Here is a 26,120-nt window from a genome sequence, read left to right as displayed (position 1 = left end):
CATTTCCTATTAGTCCATCCTCTCCATGACACCGGCCTGTAGTTCTCCTCCAATCAAATTGGGTTACTGTGAGTAAGTTCCAATGAACAAAAGGTTTGTGTACTTTTTAGGCTGGCAGCGCAGACTTCATTAGTAAGGAGCTGGAGGACAAACTCGATCAGAGATATTAGTTAATTACAGTTTCAACACGAAGGGTTCCCAAAGAGGGAAGACAGAGCGACATCAAACCTATGAGGGCAGGATGAGAGTTACAAGAAAACTCCCACTTTCTTAGGATGGTCTAATCAGCCTTCTTCACATCTTGGATTTCTTTTTTTTTTTTAAATATTATTATTGTTCATTTAAATATTTGGTGACGTTGAACTTTCAGCAAGTCGAATATTGAATATTGATGTCGTCCTTAACATTTTCATCCTCAGCATTTTTCAACACGACCCTCAAGGCTAAACTTCTTCACATCGCAAACTGATAAGCTGCTTTTCTTTTTTTGTATTGATTTGAGTTAGATTTCAAGAGAACACAGTATCATTCATCATTTCTGCTCCCACCACTCACCTAAATGAAGAAATCATTTATGTATTGTTCATATGGTATAATACGTTTCCCATCCCACTTCATTCATTTACAGGCCAGAGTGCCTTCTGTCTGGCAATGGCTGTGAAGAGTTACATGCTTTGAAAAAGGAATAAATCATAATGAAGTCACAAAAGAGATTTTAGTCAGGCAGCAGCCAAACAGCCTCAGGAGCCTGAGAGGGAACAGTATTTTTTCTGCTGTCACTTATATACAGATATAGACATGTTGATTTATGTTTCTACTTCTTCCAATGCTGAATAATTGTATCTTAACATGAAATGGGCCAAGAGGAGAAACTTCTACGGTGAAGCTAGAGATAATTTAAGCAAAATTTTCTCGCAACTTGACACAATGCTGTAGTATCTTTGTTTGGATTTTACTATTTTACAGTTTTAGTTCATATTTGCAGCAGTCAAAACCAGATAATGTGCTTTCACTCACCAGGCAACCTGAAATACTTCAAATATGACAAAGACATATATTAAGAATATTGAATGTTTCTGCGGCTTTGACGAGTTTTTTAAGTCACAGGTTAAAAGGTTAAGGAAATCATTGATTGTGAATTACGTTGGAAAAAAAAATCATTGGACCCAACTTCTGCAAATTTTCCAAAAACATGTAGTTCACAGTCAAGTGGAAGCTGCTCTACTTTTTTTTTTTTTTTTTTTTTTACTTTTCTGTCACTGTCATAACTCAAGGTTAATGGAGACATGGAAAAAAAAAAGCATGACCATATTCATCACATGAATGCTTCATCTTTCACTTCTGAGGTGAGAGGGGATAAGAAATCAAGAGTCCAGCTGCCACCCAATGTATCAGAATTGATTCAGATTCAGAATGACAGCAGAGGACAGTGACGAAGATGCTGGTAGACACATGGCCAAAAAATATGAAAGACAAATTATTTTGGCAGAGATTATATAGAAAAGTATATTTTTCTTGACTAAAATGTTAATAGAGAAATCACTATTAAAGTACGAAACCAAACTTTATTAAAAAAAAAAAAAGAACATAAATATTCCTAGAGGAATTAGAGATTAAAGAAAAAAAATTTAAAACAAAAAAAACAACAAAACCCTACACTTGATTAAATTGCACAATTCATTTCTAACTTTTAAGAGAGAAGAAGTTGTTTAGACAGAAGAATTTAAGGATCTTTTTCTTTCCCGGACTGAACTTAAATGAGCCACAAACTGAAATGTATGTTTAACCAGTGTCTGAGCAGATTCCCTCTGAGCTGGCCACTCACTTCAACACATTCACACTCAGATTAATTTAGAGATGACCTGTGCGATGCCCAGTAGTGAGTGTTAATTATGGCTTTGCTCAAAAACAAAGGTTTGAAACAACAATTAAAAAGTTTTGTCAGTTCAGAGCATCCAAAACTCAGTTATTTAAATATTATGCCCCTTAGCAAACTGTTAATTACAAACTACTTGTACAGTTTATTTTTTTAAACACAGAGAGAACTGTGTTTGCATTCACACAGTAAGCACCCAGCTTCACAGAGAAGAGAATTAACTAATGCTCTTATCCAAAAAGGTTTTTAAGTAAGATTCAAACTGAAGAAGGCTCAGGATCACCATTATTGATGCTGTTTGGAGGAACATAACGTCTCACTCAAAAGCGCAAACCTTATGAAATAATTACTGGAAAGATGAATTGTAAATCTGTTGCAGTGGCAGTTGAGGTGACTATCTGGGTTAAAAATACTTTATTTTACCATCTTAAATCCAAACGCTCGAGTGTCACTTAACAATCCAGCCAATACTGCAGATTGCACGTGATGAAACCAGTGCAATGTGGGCACTTCCTGTAAGGCTCTCACACATGAACTACCAAAGGAAGTGTGGAAAGTGGTCAGGTATTTTCTTAAGGGGCATCCAGCCTGTCGGTGCGTCTGTCTCTGGGTTTCCATGGTTCAGTGAACACGAGACAGGGGATTAGAATTCAAGTCTGATCAAACTTATGGAAAAAGCAACTGAGGATTGCACTGATTTGTGAGTATGTCTAAATGTCCACACGCACATAAAATACACTGTGTACGTCCTTCTGAAGGGAGGTGATGGCTGGGGGAGGGGAGGGTGGGGCATTTGTGCCTCAGGAGATGGTGGAGAACTCCTTTAGCAGGACGTCCTGACTCAGTGTGTTCAAAGAGACATTCTTTCTAACATTCAGACTGATGGAACGCACCTGAGGACAGACAGAGAGACAGACACATGTTTTATTACATGTCTTCTGACGAGAGACTCAAGTTTAATCCAATTTCAGGCACCATCATCTCACCAAAACCGAGCTACCCAAATTAATTCATCATAGGTCTGGATGAACAGGAAACCTGTCTGACAATGACTGCTTTTTAAGCTCACTCGCGTAACTATTAAAACCAGAAATTGCACATACACATCAAAGCTCTATCTGTTTTGTCAATTTTTATTTTTGGCTTCTTTTTTTGTATTGTGGTTTACGGAGAAATCATAGACAGCCTTGATTTGACCAGTTCACATGAATTCATCTGCGCCGCATTCACCAGCCAAGAACGTCACTCTACTGTGTTGCATTGTGGGAGGTGGAAGCTCTAACACTGTTTCACCCCTCTATTCTTAGTCTCATAAGAATCCCAAATTTATACAATACTAAATGGGCGGAGTAGCCCTTTACAGACAAAGCAGTCCAAAGTAGAGCCGGCAGTTTCCTGCCATGTGTTTCAAAGACATTTCACTGTTTACCTGCTTGCTGTTATTCCTGTAATTTGGAATAGAGTGCTATAATGAAAATGGTGAAAACCCAATAAACTCTAATCTTTAAAATATGGGGAAAAAACCCAGCCACTATGGTTTGTGTGATTCTTATTTTACACAGAGATTCAAACTTTGAGGCTATTTTCTCTTCAAGTTCTATTACAGGAACATTTTTCTCGGCTGTCAACTTTGCAAAAAACGTTTGTGAACTGTGAACTACAGTGATTCGTGTCATGTTGCAGCAGCAATCAATCTCTCTGTGTGGGGCAAAACCCTCTATACCCACAATGCACTGTAGTTTATCTTACCAGCTCCTTGAAGAAAGCGGCCTCTTTGGGCTGCTCTGAGTATCTTTCAAACTGGTCCAGACCATCCTGCAGTTTAAGGGTCAGTGTGTCATAGTTGGATCGTACCACCTCCAACACCTAACAGGAAAGAGACCGTTAACTGATGCTGCATTATTGCCTACTGCAAACACACCGATGCATCTTTTCTTGGAGGTACTTCATCACAATATTTATATTCATGTGCGATCACGTTGCAGTCACATCTGGTACCTCTGCAAAATATTTTCAACTCAGTCACTTATCAGATCAACTGCTATCACAGATTTGGTGAGCCACTTGGAAAATATCTGCAACTCGACCATTTTAATAAAGGCCTCTTCATTGTTGTGGGGTCAATGTACAAATACAGTCAACCAAAGCGTGTTTAAATCAAAATAACACTAATCTATAATGAGATAAGAAGGTTGAGCTGAAATTTAAGATAATCATGCAGATTTTCCACCTCTGGCATTCATGTCCAGCGTTCATCCATGGGCACATCATTTAGTTACATTCACGTCTTATTGCATTTACACACACAACACGCATGTTTTCTTTAGCACCCGCAGAATGTCATTTGTGCAGTTGAAGCATCAATTTAAAATGTAGTAACAGATTAAGAGCACAAAAACATTTCTCTTATTTATTTTTATATTTAGTTTATATTTCTCTGATTAATCTACAGGGCTGTTGTTCGTATTCCAGGACTGATGGTACACAGATGAAAAATTCATACTCATATCTCTCCTCCCTCACAGCTCTCCATCACTCTGCCCACTCAGTGGAAATGTGGAGGGAGCTTTGAGTTGTATCATCAGCTAATGTGTGTTAAAGTTTGTTCCTTGCTGATGGCACAAGGATGGAAAAAAAAAGGGTTTAAATGAAGGAAAAGTAAATGGGAACTTAAAAAAAAAAAAAAAAAAAAAGCTTTATCATTCAATTATGTCTTCTTTCTGCATCACCAGGCAGATATTATGTCCACTGGGTTTATCTTAAAGTGCAGACACAAAAGCACCCTTGTGTGCTGAAGTGTTTTGTCTCTCATATTCTATACTGAGACAGACAGACAGATTACAGCAGCTCATTTTAATGTTGTGTGATTCTGGAGGCTATCATCCATCTTCCTGTGTCACTGCAATGAAGACACTACATACAGATGGAGAGCTGGTGGTTAATGTGTTTTAGGATTTATGTGAGTGTGAGTGTGCATGACAGAGAGAGAGCGAGAGAGAGTGTGCGTGCGTGTGCGTGCGTGCGTGCATGCCTGTGTGTTGATTATTATATTTCCAAGACAGAATTGAAATGCAAAGTTTCTATCCATTAAATTAGAATTACAGCCCTGTACTGTTTGCCTCCACCAAACAGTCAAGTTGGAGGAAATATGGTCACAATCTCTTCTTCCTGCTTTAAAGCACTAGGTAATGACCAGATATGTATTTGTAAATGTCACAGATATAAAATGTCATCAGTTTATCATTTCATTACATTTAAGTCTAATTGTTTCATAATTAGTGTGAATTCATGAGTGAATAATGACCTCACAATGATCACCAACATCTCAACAACTCAGTCACATTCTGGTTACATTTATTTCCCTCTAGGTAATTTGTACTAGCCAAAAAAATTTTTTTCTCAACCTGGCAAGAGGCTCAACACTGATCAAGCTTCCCCCTGCCTTCACTCCATCTCACTTTTCAAACTGTCACTGCACAACATCATGCAGAAGTTACACAGCAAAATAAATCTGACAGTCCTCTGTCATAACAACATTATTATTATTATTATTATTATTATTATTATTATTATTATTATTATTATTATTATTTTAGTCATAGTAGCAAAAGAAAGGAAGTTTCATGCTGGCATCAGAACCTTTATGTGACAATTTATACTCAAGATTAATCAATGACGCAATTTACTAAATTCTTTGTGGAACAAGCCATGATAGATTGAGTTTATTCCGCTTGTCACAAGCCAAGCTAATTAGAAAAAAGCACATCAATGGCTTTTCTTCCTCATTCTTCACTGCATGATGAACTGAAGCTGTTACAGTAAAATACCAACAGGAGAAAGTGTTCATAATGCCCTGATTTAAAGTAGGGTGTTAATTACAAAGCTCTTCTTTTAGCCTCTGTGATTCATTTGTTATATACAGTGACTTGTTTTATCTCTAAATGTGCTGCTTATGACCAAATCACTTCCATGAAGACAGCTACTTATATTGGAGAAATCTGCTGGAACCAACCGATTCTCAAAAAGACTAAGCCACAAATAGAAACTCATGAAACCACCGAAGCTCCCTGACACAGAACTGCTATCTTCCTTCTTTGTTGTGAATAAATCTAGCAGATAAAAGTAGAGAGGTAATTGGGGAGTTTAACGACCAAATCCATCACTTTCCTATTGGCTTGTTAAAGAAAGGATCCCCGGCCGTTTTCCTATCTTTACTGATTTGACATGAAGGATAAAGCCTTAAATGAAGCTTTTTACATCACTTCAGTTTTCTTTTCCACCAATAACAAAGGAATAGCTCAGCATCTCAAAGGCTGTCCAGCTGTTTAAGGACTTAAGTTGTTCTCTCTTTGTTTTCACCTAATCAGATTTATTCAAACAGAAGTACAGTAAGAGCAGAATAAAGTGTAATGTTAGTAGACAATTATGTAAGTTGGTGCATTTCAGTCTCACCAGTAGCCCCAAAAACTAAAAACATATTTGTTGTGAACAGGCCCCTCCCTCCTGCCTGTGTCTAGAGAATCAACAATGATGAGCTTTAAGCTCACTGGTGTGTATGAGATAACAACTGCTCTTCCTGGTATCTCATCGCAATAACCAAAGACTGGGTCGTTTGTCTCTGCCACAGAACTGTAACTACTTCTTGATGAATAGGCATTCTTTCAAAATAAAATGCAGTGAACACTTCAGAGACCTGAATTTTTTCCACCTTGTAATAAAAGATTTAGAAGATTTACTTTTGAAATGACGTAGAGTTCAGTGCCAAACGGCTCTGAGATGTTGCATGAGTTCATTTTTATTTTCAGCAACCTGTAGTTGGAGTGTAAGCAGAGGTGAACTGTGTTGTGTTTACCTGTTCTTCTGACAGCTGGGAGATGTGGTTCACGGCAGCGTACGACTCAATCTTGGGGTTAAAATGGTTGATGATGGCCCTGAGGAAGCCAGAAGAAAAAACAGACATCTCTGAAATGACAAAGAGTGGACATTTAACACTTCTTTTGCCCTTTTCTATATGATCTCCTGCATTTATTTAATAGATGCATACTTAACACTTACACCATGCCCCTCCGCTGCAATGAAATTTAACTTACCTATAAAGGAGAAGTGGCTTAGGCAGCTTAGGCTAAAATATTATATCCTCAGTTTGGAATTAAGAGCCCTGATCCAAAACAAACAGTCAAAAACAGTACCAGCCGCTTTGAGGTTACTTTTTGTTAAACTGTAAACTAGAAATACAACTGAAAATAATTCAAGGTGCTCAGGTTTACAATGACCACTTTTGCTGTGATCTCTGGCACTCAAACTTTAGAACAATACCAGATACAGACAACTTGTTTGACACTAAAACTCTTTCCTATTCAACCGTATTCAAATGTGTCTTTGTGTCTCTGTCATATTGTGTGAGCACACCAAGGAATTTCAGATGTAGATTCATAGACAATCTTTTCCAGCAACAGCATTCATTCTGCAAAATAAACTGCTTTGTAGCTCAAAAATAAGTTGATACAATAAACACAGCTGTGAGATGATGTTTGTTATTTTATACTAGGTTACAGGGCGTGATATATCAAACAAATTAAAGTGAAAAGTATGCAGAGAACTCTTCAGTGATATTCCTCCTGTCATTCCTGTGTGGAAAGCCAGCATATGGAGAGAAAAGCTGATGGGAGTTAACGGTAATGGAATTGGCCATTTCAACATCACCACTCCGGGTTCTTTATTCATCTCGGCCTTAATTCAGTTATTCTTTAAAATATTATTTCATCTGCTTTCCTCCTGCTTTCACTTCAATCCCTGTAACTGTCTATTTCAGCAGTGACAGCTACTCCTAGTCGGGTGACTGAATCCACTGGGAATATCCTGCTCATTCAGACGCCCTCAGGGCCCTCCAAGCTGGGGTGACCTCAGAGGATCATCTCCTCAGAGAAGATGAAAGAGAAAGAGGAGATTACGTGGAAAAATGTTGGTGGAGACACGAAGCACAGTATGTGTGTGTAGCATGGTTGGGGTGAGGAGATAAAGGCTTAAAAATGATGGAATAGAAGAACCTAGGGGATGGAGAAAAGGAGCAGCATGGGGATGGGAACTTAAATTACAGCTCCAAAGACTTGTCTTCTTTCACTTTATTTTGACCTTTTCCATCACATTCTTGTTTGTAATTCCCTTAAATTGAATATCACTCTTTTGTCGCTGTTGGCATGATGTAATAGTGTATTAAGTGTATATATGTGTTTTTACCGAACGTTGACAAGGGCATGTGTGACTTTGCTGGCTGCCTCCTTCCACTGGCCTGTGTTAGTCGATACTCTCAAAACTAAAAGGAAGAGAATAAAACAATTTGTCATTTTTGGTTAAAGAATACAGCTCGACCAACATCATCAATCAAACCACAATGATTAATTAACAAATGGATTGTTTTGATTTAATAAAAGCCCAAAAACAAGACATCATGGATGTCTTGTTTTCCAAATACATTCAATTTATCAGAATGGAAAGTTGATTAAAGCAGCAAATCTTTAAAATGAAGAAGCAGGAATGAAAGATACTTTGGTCTTTTGGCAATAAATGAAATAAAAAAATAAAAAATAAAAAATAAAAAAAATCAGTGTTTAAAATGAGAGGCAGTGAACCTCAGGGGAGATAAAGAGTGACAAACATTAACTGCTAACACCTGACTAGCTCAACTCTATTAGTGGTAAAATGGATTGATTTTTAGTACCTACAGAGTCCAAGGTTATCAGAAAACAAAGCTCTATGTTTCATCCTTTCTGCTGAGCGTCACCCGCTCACACAGATAGAGTTCTATAACCCACAAAAGGGCGCATCATGTACCTCCATAGGCGTGTGAACATCGTTCATAAACTTTGCTGTGAAAAATGTGGGCTTAACTGGTTTTACGTTTTCTGAGGGGGGGGGACACCTTCCCCCAAATCACTGACCAAAACAAAACATCAGTTATCAAAGAAATGTTAATAGATTTTTTAAATTTAATGTGTTAATACACTTATTTAAACTCTCTATTTTGGAGGCAGTTTATTGGTTTCCTGAGTTATCCTAAACTCTGTTGTTCTCAGTTCTAAGCAAAGTGCTGCTTTCACTCTGTAATAACTAATTACTCATTCTTTCTGACTAGATGGAGGCAGAAGCTGTCAGCCTTCCATCGATGCATCTTCTAGACACCATTCTCCTGCCTTTTTGCTTCTCCAGCTTATTACCATTTTCAAAATTCAAATAACAAAAGCTTCTGAGCAGAAAACCTCCACACTGAAAGAGAGGAATTTTGATGATGATCTTGATTGTGCAATGACATGCTCAACACACGGCTTTGTTAACCATTTTAATGGCAATGCGTATCTCTGCAAGTGCAAATGTCCAAATCAAGTTCCCCACTGAAACTATTTTTCTTGGAGCAGAGTCACTGCATCATGGGTTAAGCACTACCCATGCAAAATGTGATTATTCCCCCCCCCATATCAGAATGAAATTGTGTGCAGCAACATTATTCTCCAGTGTTGACACAGCACTGTGAAGGTAGGTCTGTCTATGCGAGACTACTAAATCACTAAGCCTGGCTTTCATGCGAAAATGCTAAAAGTGATTAGTGGGTTTTTTGACAGTAGCTTAACATCAGTAGAGACAAATGAAAAGTAAGACAGGAACAAACTGGTGAAGACAAGAGTAAGTGGTGAACAGCATGATTCTGCTGTTACTACAGCATATTAAATTATGCTGAATCACTATAATTCGCTGCAGATGAAGAGTCCAACTCTGTTTTCTTTGCCAGTTTTCACTAGTTTTTGTGTCCTCCATGAGTCCATTATTTCAAACCTGACTCTCCTTTAGCTCTGGGACTGGTCTCTACTAACTACTGAAAAAAACTGGTTCTGCACCTGCTCAAAGTTACGCAATGCTTACTAGCTCATTGCTAACTGTGCAAGTCATGCTGTTTGGTGCCAAAACAGAAAAAGAGTAAGTTGGTGATGATTCTGCATTTGTTGCTTTATGTTGGCTTACTCTCTTTCATGTTTGACATGAAATTTCATCCATTTTTATATTAACCTTCTTCAAGGAGCAGATGTGGTATTAACAATTTTATCTCTCCTCAGGTAAAGACCGCAGTGTGTGTTAACATACCCATACAGTAGAGGTTGTCGAAGACCTGGTGCATTCGTACGATTTCATAGTAAAGCTCGTCGTAGCTGTTGGAGGTTGGCAGGAACGTGTCGCCATAAGTTATGAACATGTTGAACAGGTTCACCACCTGGATAAGGAGACATCAATCGAGGCTTGATTTCTAAATGGAAGTCAAATCAGGTTTTTGCAAACACACACAAACACGCTTCAAAAAAAGAAAAAATACCTAATAAGAGGCCTCTAAACTCCTGTGAGTGATCTGAGACATATGCAGAGCTACAGCGTCTGGTTCTCTGCCTACTGTAAGAGAACGCTCACATTTCTATGAAAATAATTCCCCTATTTCACTGTATTCCTGGTTTTCTTTTGTGTTTACTTTCCAACTTCCAGTGTTTGAGGGCTAAGAATTTGTTTTAGGATTAAAGGTTTTTTAGGGTGTTTTTTCTTATTAAGGTTAGAATTGGGCTTAAATCAGGGTTAGGGTCAGTTGTTTTGGTTGGGTTTAGGGCAAAGTGGGCTCTGTGACAAAGTGTATCACAGGGCCACAAGTATGTGCATACGTGGCATTTCTCACCAGTAGGGCCAGATGAAAGATGTTGTGCTTGGCCAGCAGAGTGGTCTCATTTGACAGCAGGAACTTCAGCAGGTTGATCAGAGCTGTGGAGAGGGAAATACGCCCATTAATGAAATAATCTGGAGTGCTGATAGACATACATCAGCACAGTCTGCGTTCCTCAGTTACATCTTTATTAGGGTAGATAATGGAAACACAGGAGGAGTGGAAGCTTTCAAAACCAAATCAAGTCCTTTCACAGGCTTTTATTGAGGAAAACAAACCCCATAAGAAGAAAGCTTTTAATGAGCTCCAGCACAAGCCGGCACAATAACACACACATCTACTGTTTTAATTTGGCTCATTTTTTCTCTCCAGTCTTATTTTATGGTATGTCATTATCACCACCAAGAGGAGAGGGAAGGTGTTATTCAGGGAATTAAGCAGATTATTGGTCTGATTAGAGAACTCTGTATTCTAATGAGACACAGTGTGATAGGGCCATTACAATTGAAAAGTTCTCCTATTGTGTGTTGACCAGGCTGAAAACAGACTGAATTGTGCTTTTCATCAGAGACACATTATGTCACTGATGAAAAGCATTTCCGAAACAATGGGCCCAACGACTTCAACAAAAAATTGAAAAAACAGAAAATATTTACTCAGTTTATGAGGGAATGCCAAAAATACAAAAGTGTCAGAGACTTAACTCATGAGGTGTCTTCTAAATGAATAAAAAAAATTAGATCATCAAGACATCTCGTTCATTTATTTAGCACTCTCTGCTTGCAAAGATCTTACTAAGGGGGGCAATGTTTATTTTATTAAAAATGACAGCCAGTCTGAAATGGCTGTACTAAAATACAAGGCAACATGGGGAATCTTTACCTGACCAGAGCTCCCTCCAGGTGTAGTGTAATCTGATTCTGCATTTCTTCTGGTAGCACAGGAGTTTATGGATGATCTGCACACAGCGCCTGCAAATGAAATAAACTGTGGTTAATAACAATAGAAAGTGTTTGGGTCAATAATAACAGTACATGTGCGTAATGTCCATGTGCTCTCACAAATATAAATCCATGGGGAAATCCTTCATCATATGAGTGACAATAAATTCCACCATCAGGTCTACATGGAGGGAAGATGGGAAAGATGGAAAAGAAAAACAAAAGGATTGCATCATCTTCTCTCTTATCTTAAATCTTCCATGTAGCAAAAGAAAACATTCTGGTAGTGTCTCAATAACATTTATACATGATAGACTTTTAAGTTTAAGTTTAAGTCTTAAAGTCTCAAGAGTTACTGCCAGGGTAACTGCACACTGAACTCCAATCTAAATGCTTCTCGTACCTAGAACAGCACACACCAGCGGCCGAGACGGGATGTTCTTGTCCACTGCTTTTTTTCTGTGCCTCATGGGCTGAAAAAGACAAAGCAGGAATCTGCTAGGAAGTTCTGGAGACAGTTCAAACTAAAGTTTGACACAGGCAGCTGTACAGGTAGCAAGTTGCAACCAATGTCTTCTTATCACATGACCAAAGTAAACAACCATCCACCAACAAATCTGCATGACAACTATGCAACATCTTAATGCTAATGAAAGTCAGGAGATACAAGCTGTGTCCTAATCCCCGTGGACTGGGACACAGGCACTTTGGCAGGCCAATATATCGCAGGATTAATTTCAAGTACAGTGTAAACCAGCTGATAATGCAAACAGACGTCCTCCATAGACCGTATCAGTTCGCCTTAGCCATCAGTTTCCAGCAGCTACAAAGGACCACACCTTTGTAGATTGTGCCTCCACAGGATGTAGCCCAAGAATTGGAACACAGCCACAATACAGCTTAAAAACTCTGCAAGTTTACCAGGAAGTGGACTTTGTGCTAAGTGTGTTTATGAGCATATAATCATGATACTGTACACATAAAAAATATTAATATTATGTAATTTTATGGTCTGAAATAAAATTTTTTGCCACTTCCACTCTCTCGCAGTAATAAACTCACCATTTTGTGGAGATTGACTCTGAAGTTCATGTTGTCATCATGAAGAAAAGCATCAGCGTACTGGTCCTGTCACACACACAGGCGGATTAGGAACAGAGACAATGTCACAGCAGGAAGACAACATGGCGGTAAGAGTACATACCTCAGCTATGCAGGTGAGAATAATTAAGCACAGTCTGGCACTGTTGAGTCGATGTTCATCTGGAAACACACACACACACACACACACACACACGAGACTGAGCAGGGAGTAAAAACTGAAACATGTGAATGTTATTAAGTGTGCTAATTGCATAATGAGTGTATATTCATTTTCCAAAGGTGTCAAGCAAAGCAGATGGTTAAAATGTGAAAGAAGGAGGAACTATAATGGGGTTGTGTTTACCTTTAGTGTCCTGCATTACAATGGAGGCATACTTGAGGAAGGTGATAAGAAGGTTGCTGGTCAGCAGGTTGGGATCCAGCGGAAGTTCTGGGTTGTTCATCACTGCAGAGAAAATGTACTAATAAACCAAACATAAATCACTGCACTCAAAGTCTTGCCAAAATGTTTTATAGATAAATGTTTATGACCTAAAGAGAGATATCAAAACTATAGATGTAGTGAAGGAATTTAATTAATCACTTTAAATACAAAAACAACTAAGATTTCCTCCTTACAGTTGTATAACTTTGCTTGGACTATAGTTAGTTATAGGATTCAGACTATATCCCTTATTCCCTTTTAGCCAAGAATATGTCTACCATTTCTTTTTTCTGTTTGAAGTCTTGAGTAAAGATGGAAAAGTGGCTTGTGAGGTACACTGACCTTTGACCACCAAAGCCTTCTCAATTTATGCTTGAGTCAACTCAAAAACAATATGCCTCCAGCCCTGGCTCTGTAAATATAGTTGTCCCAAAAAGTATGAAGGGAGCCGTTATTGCTCTTTTATATAGCACAAATAGAAAGGTCTGTTTTTGTCCCATTCCTGTAGGTACTATAACATACTGTGTTGCCTAGACGTGAATCTTCATCCATTTTAAAATCTCTGCCCATACAGTTTGTTCCATGGATAAATAATGAGTCAGTCATTTCTATCTCCCCTGAACCTCATTTGTTTCCATTTTCCTCAGATCACTACAGGACCAGTGATAAAGAAGATTTCATGTCAAGAAACATCATCATAGGGGGCAAGGCTGTGGAAGGAAATGCATCTTCATGACATGTGATTGCAGTCACATGTGTGTGCAACTGTTCCTGGTCTAAGCAGAGGGCCCTGTAAGTGCTAAAGCTCCCATGACAGGGAATAATGCACACGCCACATGAAACATTCATCTGTAGCTGGAAGTAAATATTTAATATAAAAGAAGGCTCTTAGGTTCAATTCGAAGGAAGGAGAGCTCATCTGGCACAGGAATATGCCCCTTTTAACAGTTACAACATGTGCATGTTAAATGACCGACTCTTGAATGTGCTCACACACACCTGCAACATAACCTGATGTGACAGCCACACACTCAGGTTCAAAGAAAGATTAGTAAGTACTTTGGATAGTGTTATAATCTCCTTATTAAACTGTAATAAACCTGCATTATAAAAACAGTTTGTTAGGTAAACAGAAAAAGATTGGTTTGTGTAGTTGTGTGTGTGTGTGTGTGTGTGTGTGTGTGTGTGTGTGTGTGTGTGTGTGTGTGTGTGAGAAGGTTTCTGCTGTGGGCTGTTGTGTAGTCACCATGTTTGAGGGAGGGTTATCAAAAATGGATGTAAAAGGATTGTTGAGATTGAAAAAGGCTTAAGTTGCCATAGGTTTTGGAAAGCCTGAACTCCCTTTTCATCCTCTTTAGGGGCATAGGTCTGTTTTGTTTATAGCCGGAGAAACATTTGTGAACAGAACTGATAGGATGAGTTTAAAGCTTTTGTTCCCTACAAACCTGCTGTCACAGAAAAAAAGACTGAAGGAACCAAAGCCAGTCGGAAAAAAATGGGGTTCTTTTCTTAAAAGGCGTGGAAGCTCAGGTTTTATGAACAATGCACTACATCTACAGAACACTGGTGTTTTTTTCAGACTTTAGGGATATGCTGCCAGCCATGTCTTAGTTTGAGAAGTCATGGGTTGCATTGTGTTTTGAAAATGTGATATAGTCATTTATGCTTGTTCCCTGCTTGGGTCTTATCAACTACAACAACTGTTCGTAGTGAAGGCAACATGAACAACAAATTACAAGTGCTGCTTATCTTGTTGCCTTTGACAGCAGCTCTTAAAATCCAGCTCAAACCTGCATTTTAATATTATCTTCACTCTTCTTCATTTGCTGCAATTTGAACCCCAGATGGTAAGAGTATATAAACTGCCAAATAACTTTTACCACATTAGTGAAAATCATTTTATGATGCTAGAAGGCCGCATCAAGAGCTTCAACAAGCCAGCAAATTTCTTAGGTTAATGTTTTCTACTTTCACCTTCTGTTTCTCCTTACAGCACATGCTCTGGTTCCAGATACTGATACGAAGCATTGAGAAGTACAGAGAACAATGGCTAGATATGAAAATAGTATGGCTTACTATCTAGGGAGGGTGGTGTTGTGCCAAGTGGAGTAGTGGGAGTTGTTGGAGTAGGGGTCATAGGTGTGGCTGCAATGTCCATCTCAGGGTGGCTCTGTTGAAAGACCAAAAAAAAAAAAAAAAAAGACACATGAAGGGAACAACTGCCCTGTGATGTACTAGAAAGAAATGTTGGCGATCGATACAAACAGGGGACAGACAGAAAGGAACAGGACAAGGCATGTTTAACGTTCTATTATAACTTCCGCTACCAATGATGTACATGTAATTATTGCTGACCATTTGTCCAATAATGAGAGTCCGTCCCCAGACGCTGTGCTGTGTCTGCAGATCCTAATAGCATTTTACCTGCCCTCATGAGTGAGTGAGTGGGATGGTTCAAATGCTGAGTACAAAAGTAGCTGTGGGAACCAGTCAGGTTAGATGAAGAGACAGGACTGAATGATGGTAGAGAAGCGATTTTTATATTTCACACACCTTTAAAAAAAAACAAAACAAACAAAACACCAATACTAACAGAAAGTCATACCTTCTGATGATACTAAATATCTATTGTCTCCATTGTTGTTACCAATGTCCTTCTGTTTATCCATCATTATGTGATGTCAAAGTGATAGCAAAATAGAAGGGAATTGGAAAATAAAAAACAAACAAACAAACTGTGGAGTAGCTCTTATATTGGAAAACCTTGTCAATCTTGTTAATCTATTGTGTGTAAAACACATATTTCCACTAGATAGAGTTCAGGTTGCTACATACAAACTTTCTTTGTTTCTAAATGATGAAAACTGTGCTCGTAACACATCTCACCTGTGCCAATACAGTGATAAAGTTGCGGTTCAGGTGCACAGCTTCATAGAGTGCCAGCAGAATGGCCTCATTTGTCCTTGAAATGAAAAAGAAGATGGTCGTTAGAGTGAGTATTTTTCATTCATCAGACTGAGCAGGAAACTGTTTTAGTTTTGCCCAGTTAAGCTCATAAAACAAGATAATGGCCAGACTGGTAGATTCAAGTTGATCAATAATCACTTCAACCATGAACAAGTGACTTTTTAAAATTTCTGCATCAGTAACTACACTAACACTAACTACATAAATTCACTGAAGTAAACAATGTAAAATAACAAGCCTTGTTTACAAATACAAATAATTGCCTACATTTTTAATGAACTTCTCCACATTTTAATCCCCAATTTTTACATAATTTACTGTAAAAATCTAATGAGCAGCACCAGGGCTCAAACAACCAGTGTCCAACTGTAAAGTTGTTAAACTTTTACTGCAACATGGCTACACTCAACAAGTGTCAACAACATTAGCACCAACATATGATCAAGTGCCATGCCATGATCCAATCAGATTTTCAGTCTTTTCAGTTCTTGTTTCATCTACTTTGAAGACAAAGCGGCAGACTGGTTGCCTGCTGCCCATGGTTTAGTGTACCCAAATAGTATTTGCCAAAATCATTCAGGGCCCTCTGTGGCGATAATAAATAGGAAAACAATGTCCTTCCTATCTCAGAGATTGGGCCATTAACATCAGTGTCTCGCTACAGGGCCATCTTTGATAATTTAGCCTAAAGCCAGTATAATACTGGGTTTCTGGACTGTCCCCTAATGTCGACCATGGTTTCAGGTCATTTCAATATTGATTTCCCTGTTGAGGCAGACATCAAGACAGCAACACTGCAGATGCAGAAAATTATTTCATTGAAGGTGTAGAGAACAATGCCACTAATGTTGACTGATGTGTAACTTAAATGACTTCACTTACTGGACTGAGAGTTTCTCATCAGCATCAGCTATAAACATACTGCCCACCTGTAGACAAAACAGGGATCAAGTTATAAAATAAATAAATAAATCTTCTATAGAATACCTTATATTAACCAGTGACTCTTAATTACAAACTCTGTGCTAGTGAAAGAGTAATCAACCAATTTAACACATATTTACTAATTAAATGTAGTGAGTGAAAATTAAATCTTACCATACTAGTCAGAGTGGAGAAGAAGCCCCCCTGGTTCTCCTCCTCCTTGTCTTTGTATTGCCTAAGCCATGGCCATAACGTGGGAAGTAATGAAAAAGTGAATAGAATGACAGTTACATTGGAGGCAGACAGGGCCACACAACAGCAGAGGCAGAGATGTTCATTTTCATTCAAACTCAGCATTTGTAACCTAACACACACGTATTTACTTAACATTCTGTCCCCTCCCTGTAATTTATTATCCATGGGGCATTCAGTTTATACACCAAAACAATGAACTGTGTAGAGCCGTCATTCATCACTTTGATGTGTCTTGTCTTCGCACACAGACAAGACCTCCTTCACAAACAGCATTTTAATTTCCAAAGCTTGCCTCATCCAAAAAACATTAAAGACTGCCAAGGAAACTGTCAGATATAAATAGCTAAAAGAAAAAACAAACCTGTTTTTTTCAGGAGAATAGAAATAGAACATTTGTGAGTAACATCAAATGAAACTGCTGACACCAGTGGCTTCAGTGCACCAAGAAGTGGATCATTAAAAACGCTTTTTTGACATGTGGACATTTTTAGCTCTCACCTGTTATATTCTGTCAGAGCTTGGTGGACAACCATCCCCATTCCCTGGATCAAAAAACAACCAGTGTTTCAATCAAACCTTTGTCAAATGTATACCAGGGTCTGCATCACATTGACTAATTGAAAAGATACCACAGAGGACAGCATACTCACATCAAGTGTTGGCTCATCATCCACGATGGAGAGCTTCACAATGTATGGATTCACAGACTAATGAAGAAAATATTACAGTGATTCATGGATGGATGGTCAAGAGTCAACTCATTAAAGATTTCATGTCCGGTACAATAATGCAATTGAAAATTTTAATTGCCACTCACACTGGTTTCAGATTAGATCCATGTTCATCAACAGTCATAATATTAATCAGTTGGGTGATACAGTTATTGTGTTTATAAGGCCAAAGCCAGATTTCACACCAACTAAGATATGTAAAAGGTTTTATTAATTAATTAATTTTAAGAAGCTTCCCTCAACATTTGTCTGGCTATGGCAATCACTGATGTGTAGGCATAAAAAAGTTACAAACTGCTAGTTTAAACAGAACAGCAACACTTCCCAAAAATCCCTCTCTGTCAGCTGAATTCTTAGCAGTAAATGTTAAACGCAAATATTGCGGCAAACAGGGCACCTTGTGTTATTGCCCAGTTTGCTTGTGTACAACATAAGTGTAAAAACTAACTCCTCATTCTTTTTTCCCTCCCACGCTGTCATTCTAAACTTCCAGAACAGCATGTTTGCTTTTCTGCCACTGAAATGTAGGACAAGTGGTCCTATGATAGCAGACATAACCCCAGTCAAAGCTTTCATGCACACACAGTACAAAATTGTATGCTGCTGTCAAGACAATAGGTCTCCCCCACACCCAACGTGCAGGAGCCAAAGCCATCAGCCACCTTGTAAGCACAACGACACTCCATCTCTCCCTTCGCTGACACTTCACTGTTCAGCCCTCTGGACGCAGGTCCAGGTCTAAGATGCTGGACCCCCATAGAAAAGGCTTATTTCCACAGCTACAGCAGCTCTGACATGGCATTGGCTCGCTCTAACCTTCATGCTGTGTCCCCAATATTTCCATAGACTCTGTATGCTACCTTCATACAAATATTTTCATGTTTTACCCTGTAATGTGCTCCTGTGTTGTATATTCGTGTTTCTGGCCATCAAAGATGTGTATTAGTTGCTGTACAGAGAGCCATAAAATTTCCAGTAGATGACAAAGTCTAATCAACTTACTAATTTTTCCAAACCACACTGCTTTCAATATTATAGGGACATGATTTTTCTTGTGGAAGAAATGTTATCAATACAGTTAAATTAATGTCTGGCCCTTCTAATATTCCTGCATTTGTCTTTGTGAAAATTCCAGCCCTGAACTGAAAAGACCTCTCACAAATGACACACAAGTACATTTTGAGACCTTCTAGCAGCACGTATCAACTTTAAAATTGTAGCAGAAATGAAAGAGTGACAGTAGTTGAAGCTTATGGGTAAAAGCAGGTGTTTATAAATGGCTATATATCAAGAAAAAAATAAAGCAAAATCTCCAAGTCATACCTCATATTTCCTATAGTTGACCAAGAGCGCTAGAAGGACTACAGCATCATAACCATGCTGCCCTCTACTGGATACATCTGAAAGAATCTGAGTAGAGGAGAGAAGAACAGAGATTAACCACAGTGGGAGCAAAAAATACCACAATAATATGCAACACTACCCTCCCCTAATCACTTACTTGAAGAATGGCTTCAAAGATGCTGTTAATCATCACATATTCCAGTATGGTATTCTGACTAATATTGTCTGTTACCTGTGAACACATTTTCACATATTTGAGATTTACAGAAAACGTCCCCTGAAGACCATCACCACATTATTCATGTTGCTGTTAGTTGATGTGTTCAATCTCACCGTCACAAGACACAGCAGTAGCTTGAGACAAAGGCTTTTTAGACTCTCTGATCCATCTCCACAAAGAAGGCTGTCCAGTCTTTCCATCAGGTCCTGCAGGAGACATAAATGTGAGAAAAATGGTACAATCGTCTTCTCATTTACCCCTTCATCACCTTAAAGGGTTCTCCCCAATACCTTCATCCTTTGCTCAGCTTTGTCAAATCCCATGAGCATGTTGATGATGTCAAAGCCAGATGCTGACTTGTTCTTCTGATGAACGCCGCGAAAGAGTGCACACAGAGTCTGAAACAGAAGGAAAGATAGATGTAATTATTTGATTAGCTGGTTATTTATTTATCTATACATTAATTTTTTTAACGTGTTTTTTTTTTGTTTTTTTTGTTTTTTTTTTTTAGGGGGGGGGGGATTTATTTACTTATTTTTTATCTTATTGGTTTGGTTGGATGCATGCATATGTGTGTGCACTCGCACACAGGAAAAATTACAACCAAACTCAGAAAAAGCAGGAACTTGTGCCCGATGTAATTCAATGTATAATCTTAGTATCTTTGGGATCAATCTTATGGAAACACATTGGAAAATCTCAGTGACCATGCTAACGTGGTTACCTGCAGGGCATTAACCACTTTGATCTGATGCTCCTCTCCCAGAGCCTGAACACAGTGATGGAACAGAGAGTTGATGTTGTCTTGAATGCGCTGAACTTCTTCTCCATCTACAGTCTCCAACTTAGACTCCAGGTACTCCAAGTTCACCTGCAGCATAAAAAATGATGGTAATGTTTTAGAAAGTATGACAGATGGTAAAGATAAGATGGAGGAGCAAAAGCATGTTTCACAATCCAAGTATTTATTTGAACTGCAAGTTCAAATGGGCAGTGTTCATTGAGAGCTTCCCGAAAATCTGCCTTTACCATCTACAATTTTTATTTAAATTTTGTACTCTTGCAGTCTATATACAAATCATAATTTAACATTTAAGGTATTTTCAATAATTTGGCAGGCTTTACTCTTACTGATCAACCTACATTACTGCTACCATTGCTGATAACTGATAACATGAGAGATTTCCTGTGTTAACAAACCAACATGACATTTCTAGTCATATATATTTTTCTTTGCTGTACCTTCATAAGAAACAGCTCATCCCAGAAACGAGAGTTGTGTTTTGCCGGGTCCTCTTTCTAAAACAAACCAAACAGCACATTGTTAAAAGGTGAGCATACAGTGAGTGGCTTGCAAAAGTATTCACACCCCTTGAACTTCTCCACATTTTGTCACATTAAAACCACAAACATATATTTTTTTTTTATTATTTTATGTGAAAGACCAACACAAAGTGGCACACAATTGTGAAGTACAAAGGAAATTATACATGATTTAATTATTTTTTTTTTAAACAAAAAACTGAAAAGTGCAGTTATTAAAAGTATTCAGCCCCCTTTTCCCTGAGTTAATATTTTGTGGAACTGCAAATGTCTGAGTCCGTCACAGTACAGCTGCATTAGTACTGAGATAACATTACACACAGGTTGACTCTATTTAGTCATTAGGTCAACTTTTAATCATTCAGCAATCATCAGGCAACGTATGAAGGCAATTGGTTACACTCAGGGGAAAGGGGGCTGAATACTTTTGCACTTTTCAGTTTTTTATTTTGAAAATGTTATAGATGTTTAAATCACATATAATGTTATTCTACTTTACAATTGTGTGCCACTTTGTGTTGGTCTTTCACATAAAGTGCCAAAAAATATATTTATGCTTTCGGATGTAATGTGACTAAATGTGGAGAAGTTAAAGGGGTATGAATACTTTTAACTTACTTCTCTAAGCTCAAGTCTGACATTATTCAGTTGCAATACTCACTGCAAAAATCTCATCATACATCAGCACCACCTTCTCTTTCAAAGGTTTTTTAGAGGACGACGTCCTTCTAAGCAGCCCGGCCTTCTTTTCCACCTGAGACATGACTAAGTCTGAAAACAAAGACACAAAAAGTGAGAACGATATGCAAACAGCATAAAAATGCAGCATTAATCTCAAAGAGGCAGCAAAGTTTTTATCCATCTCACTTCCATCCTCATTTATTCCTGAGGACTTAAATCTTGATAAACAGGTTTAGAATAAAATATATTTATATAAAAAAGAGGGAAAAATTCCTTAAATTGTAAATAATTTGTGCTCATGTAGCATTTTTATAGCCGTATTTCTTTATAATGGAAGCCACATTCACACTGCACTTTTTATTATATTTTTAATTATTATTATTATTATTATTGCCCACACCATACAGCAAAGCTCATAAACTGTTGGCACAAGCCATCAGAGGAAATTTTGGGGTGCAGTGTCTTGCCCAAGAACACTGACATCTCCACTGGGGGATCAAACTGATTTGCTGACAAGGTACTCTTAAGTTGTTTAACAGGAGTAGCAAAAGGCTATTCAGTCAAGAGTAAAGGGGAAGAAACAGGATTCTATAGTACAGGGAAATATAATTAAAGGATGGTTTCAGTCTTTCAAAGGATCTGTGAAGGAGTAGCGGGCCATGTCGGTCCATCCCTGAGGAACAATCAAACTGTTTACTTTCATTGAATTCCTTATTTCATGACCAATACAGCCTCTGGAGCCTGTACCTGCCCAGTGCACAATGTCTTTGTCTGTGCTGTCAAGTGAAAATCAAGCCCATTTTCTGCATAATATCCCCATAAACAGCCAGTGGACCAGAGAGTGTCACCTGTTGATCTGCCTTAATGGCTACTCTACTGACAGTAAAGTAGTTTGTAGTGATAAACAACACTACAAACTGTTTACAGCCCTCTGGCCATATGACACGTTTCTGTCTGCCATGACTGACAGATAGAGGTCTGTTTTGAGGTTAGTTTAGCGGAGGAACCTCCCACAGGTAACATCTCATTGACCCTGGAGCTCGTCGTCATGAGTGAAACCTGCTGATAAGATTGTTACATTGTCTTCAGGTGACTTTTGTGAAAACTAGCGGCACATGATAGAACCTGCAGTGGAAGTTGGGATGGGCTGCTAGCTAGCTAGCTAGCTGGCTGACTGACTAACTAGCTAAGCCACCGTTACCTTACCAGGTTTAGCTGGTAAACCACAAATGGTACCGTGTCCACGTTAACCAGCTGTTGTTGTTCGGACTACACACATTAGATGAACACGTTATGAGCAGGTCGGTCACCAGACGTAAAATGTACTTATATGTTCAGCTCTCGTAGCTAAAGCTAACGCTTACGCTAACTAGCTAATTCCTGTCAGACAAAGATGTTAACACTGATTTATCGTTGACTGTCTAATGTCTGGATGCGATTTTTAACACCGTTACCGTGTACAATTATCTACAGTTCCCAAAATGACATAAAAGCATGTTTTCTTACCTCAATCAAGGTATTAATAGCTATGTCGTAAATGTAGTTCATGAATCCTTGTGCCAACACAAGCTTGTGTTAGCATGCTGCTGCTGCCTACAGCCTCCTGCTGGTCCTCATGGTCTTAGCACCCCAAAGATAGCTAGCCTACTTGTGCTGTCATTCATTGAATTGTGCACATATTTAGAGAGAATAACAATAATGATAACAAATAAAACATTTTATATTTGGATCCTCGCACATTACACAGGGAAGAGTTGATTGCTGGGTGCTGGACGTGGACTGGTTTGTGCTCCTAACTTAGAAGACTGAAAGGAAACTAATGTAATAATATAACACGTTTGATTGTTGCCTGTGATTGTTTGACAGCGTTTTGACCAAGATATTAGCTTCATTTATTGTCCTGAACCATCCATGTTGCACTGAGGAGAAGTTCTATCTGTCCTTCTAATTGGGGCAACATTTCCCCGCAGACTTGGTACCCAAATTGTCAAGATACGGCTTATAGACAACTGTATACAGCGGTGGACAGTAACGAAGTAAACTTACTTAAGTACTGTACTTAACGTGAGTATTATTTTTCGGGGATACTTTTACTTTCACTTCACTACATTTGAAGGACAAATATTGTACTGTTTACTACACTACATTTCTACTTATGCTCTCTGACTCGCTCCTTTAGCGCTAGTCTAACATTACTTGTTCATTGTTTTTAATTGTAATAGTTTTTGTAACACGCACGACTCTGTGTGTGTTCCAAGTAAGAATATGGCCACGATGTATAATCCTCATCCTACCTGGGATTATTTATCCATAAAGACCGGCTCATTCTTCATTATACATCGTGGCCGTATTATTACCTGGAACACACACACCTCTTCCATTCAGATGAGAACGCATTAGCTTATTGTCAGTGTTTGGATGTCTTCTGTGGAAAAACATTAGTTGTAGTAGTAATGTCCCGGTCCTTTGGTGTGTTGTTGTGTCTGAAGTGGTGGAGTGCTTCTTCTAAATTTGCGGCTAATATCTTTGTCGGAAAGTGTGGAAATAATGTCAACAATGTAAATACCCCCCACCCCCGTGTCTCTCTCTCTGTTACCTGACTGCAGCTGGGGCCCTCAGCTCTGTCTCTTCCTTTCTGATGGAGCTACCAAACTCAGCTGTTTCTGTCAAAGATAACGTTTTGTGTCGGGCTTTAATACAAGCTAGGCTAATGGACGTTAGCATTAGAGCTGGTCAGTTAGCTTAAGGTACAAGCTAACGGCGCTGTTTCTTATCTTGCTCTACCTTTCTCGTGCCAGCTCCACCGTCACTATCTTTTTTAAAAATCTATATTTGTATAGAAAATGTCTTAACCCTTTACTTTCTTATTCTCCTTTCTTTTCCTTTCTGATCACCGGACTGATGCTAACTGGACATTTTCCTACCGAACTTGCATAGCTAGCATAGCAACAGTAACCAAGGGGGCGGGGCTTAGCGAAGGCTCGGTGGGTGAGTTTGACAGATAAAATAAATTCATGAAGCAACAGGACCGTGAAATAATTAATTAAATAGTAAAATAATTATATATACTTTTACATTTAATGAACTGGTATAATAAATTCTTCCCCTTTTCCTCCATAAATAAGTCATCTCAGTGGGTGATTCGTTTTTTCCTGGTCCATTTTCTCTGGTCTAATCTGGTCTGGTCCGGCCTAGGTGGCCGTATCTTGCATTAGCCCAGTCCATTACTCATAACCAATTAGCCGTGTTCTGCTGCCCGCACCGGAAATCGAACCACCTCTCTCTGATCTGGTCTTGTGTCTACTATCCGCTTTTCTATCTTACTATCTAACTATCTTAAAATGTACGTTGATACTTGTGGCACATGAAATATTGTGCTAAAACAGCTGGTTAATATCCACACAGCTCAACTTGAGGAGATCCGACTCCGGGTCTTCGGTCCTGAGTCTCTCGTTCACTTGTCCCTTGGCGGTTGCGCAGTGTGACCGGCCTGAGCGTTCCCCTTTAAGCAGGTGGCCTTGTGGGTAATGTGTGACGTAGTCAGCAGGTAGCCACGTTGTGTTGTTGTACGTTTGTGGAGAAGCGTGTTTATCCCTCTCTCTGGTGAATGGTGTGAGAAGTAATTCCAGCTGTAGCCACTGTGAACTTTATAGTCTCTCCGATGAAAGTCATAAAATTCCTGAGTTGTGATGTTGAAGGAAGAAAAGAGCTGAATAAAGCCGGTCCATGTGTTCAACTACTCCGCCTCTCCCCTGAGCCCGGACTGCTAGTTACCGTGGTTACCAGCGGCAACGAGACTTAGCTTTATAGCTAGCTACATTAGCATAAGCTGATCTAAGTGCGCAGCCGCGACCCTAACTCACTAATTCTCGTCTCCATTTTTGCCGTCATCCTGAATCTATGAGAAGAAGTACTATCATAAGAGGAGGCAGAGGAGGAATTGGACATGGAGCACATTAATCAAGGTGAATAGCAGAGACGACAACATGAGGTAACACACAGCACAACCAGCAGAGGCCGGTGTGTTAACCGATTTGGTTCCCCTTTACGCCGATTTACTGCTGAGGTGTGCGTAGGTGCTAAGTTACACTTAAGGAAGAAACGGGTGGGTGTACGGAAAGCGAAATGGAACAAGCCAATATGTATGTTACTGGTATATTATTTATATAAAAAATCAATTGAGAATGCATTTGTTCGGCCATTCATTGTCAATCTTTGTGAAAATGGATGCCAGCTATTTTTTTAGCCGTGCAAGAGTAGCCTTAGTTCAGTAAACCTCACTGCCGGATCACTAGTTAGTCGCTTCGAAATGGACTGCTTGCTAACTGGTTAGCATGCTCGACTGACAATTGATGACATTATTTTTGACTGATAACGTAACTATTGCTTACCGTTCATTTGGAAACGGACGGAGCTCCAGCGAATGACATATTTCTGCTCCTTGGAAACACCCACCGGATAGTGTCCATATTTTTCATAATTCACGCACTCGTTGAACACAAGTTTGTCTATTTTACCATAAAGAACATACACTCACATGACAAACGCTCATCCTGGCCGGCCTTTGGGAAACTGGGTTGGGAATTACGTTATGCCCTGGGTTAGTTCAATGTAAGTGCATGATTTATAGAAAGTCAA

At 38.9% G+C, this 26,120-nt stretch overlaps 1 protein-coding gene across 1 annotated transcript; it reads right to left on the bottom strand.

Moving 5' to 3' along the window:
• Positions 1–1,568: 1,568 nt before the first annotated feature.
• On the bottom strand, positions 1,569–23,082 carry armh3 (armadillo like helical domain containing 3). Its single transcript, XM_029511830.1, has 26 exons — positions 22,989–23,082; positions 21,463–21,572; positions 20,721–20,777; positions 20,203–20,349; positions 19,769–19,876; positions 19,592–19,684; positions 19,416–19,490; positions 19,238–19,324; positions 17,834–17,890; positions 17,682–17,725; positions 17,103–17,163; positions 16,887–16,933; positions 15,924–15,999; positions 15,114–15,207; positions 12,957–13,058; positions 12,714–12,772; positions 12,572–12,637; positions 11,913–11,982; positions 11,630–11,690; positions 11,451–11,539; positions 10,584–10,666; positions 10,010–10,136; positions 8,114–8,189; positions 6,729–6,807; positions 3,626–3,742; positions 1,569–2,769 (listed from the first exon to the last, which is right to left on the bottom strand). Exons 2-26 carry the CDS (start codon positions 21,562–21,564, stop codon positions 2,677–2,679), a joined length of 2,070 nt encoding a protein of 689 aa, XP_029367690.1. The 5' UTR covers positions 21,565–21,572; positions 22,989–23,082; the 3' UTR covers positions 1,569–2,676.
• Between the last annotated feature and the right edge of the window lie 3,038 nt (positions 23,083–26,120).

This window comes from Echeneis naucrates, chromosome 1, assembly GCF_900963305.1.
Source record: "Echeneis naucrates chromosome 1, fEcheNa1.1, whole genome shotgun sequence".
NCBI classification, from domain to species: Eukaryota; Metazoa; Chordata; class Actinopteri; order Carangiformes; family Echeneidae; genus Echeneis; species Echeneis naucrates.
Note: the sequence above shows the minus strand (reverse complement) of the source record. Positions and strands in the feature narration are given on the sequence as shown.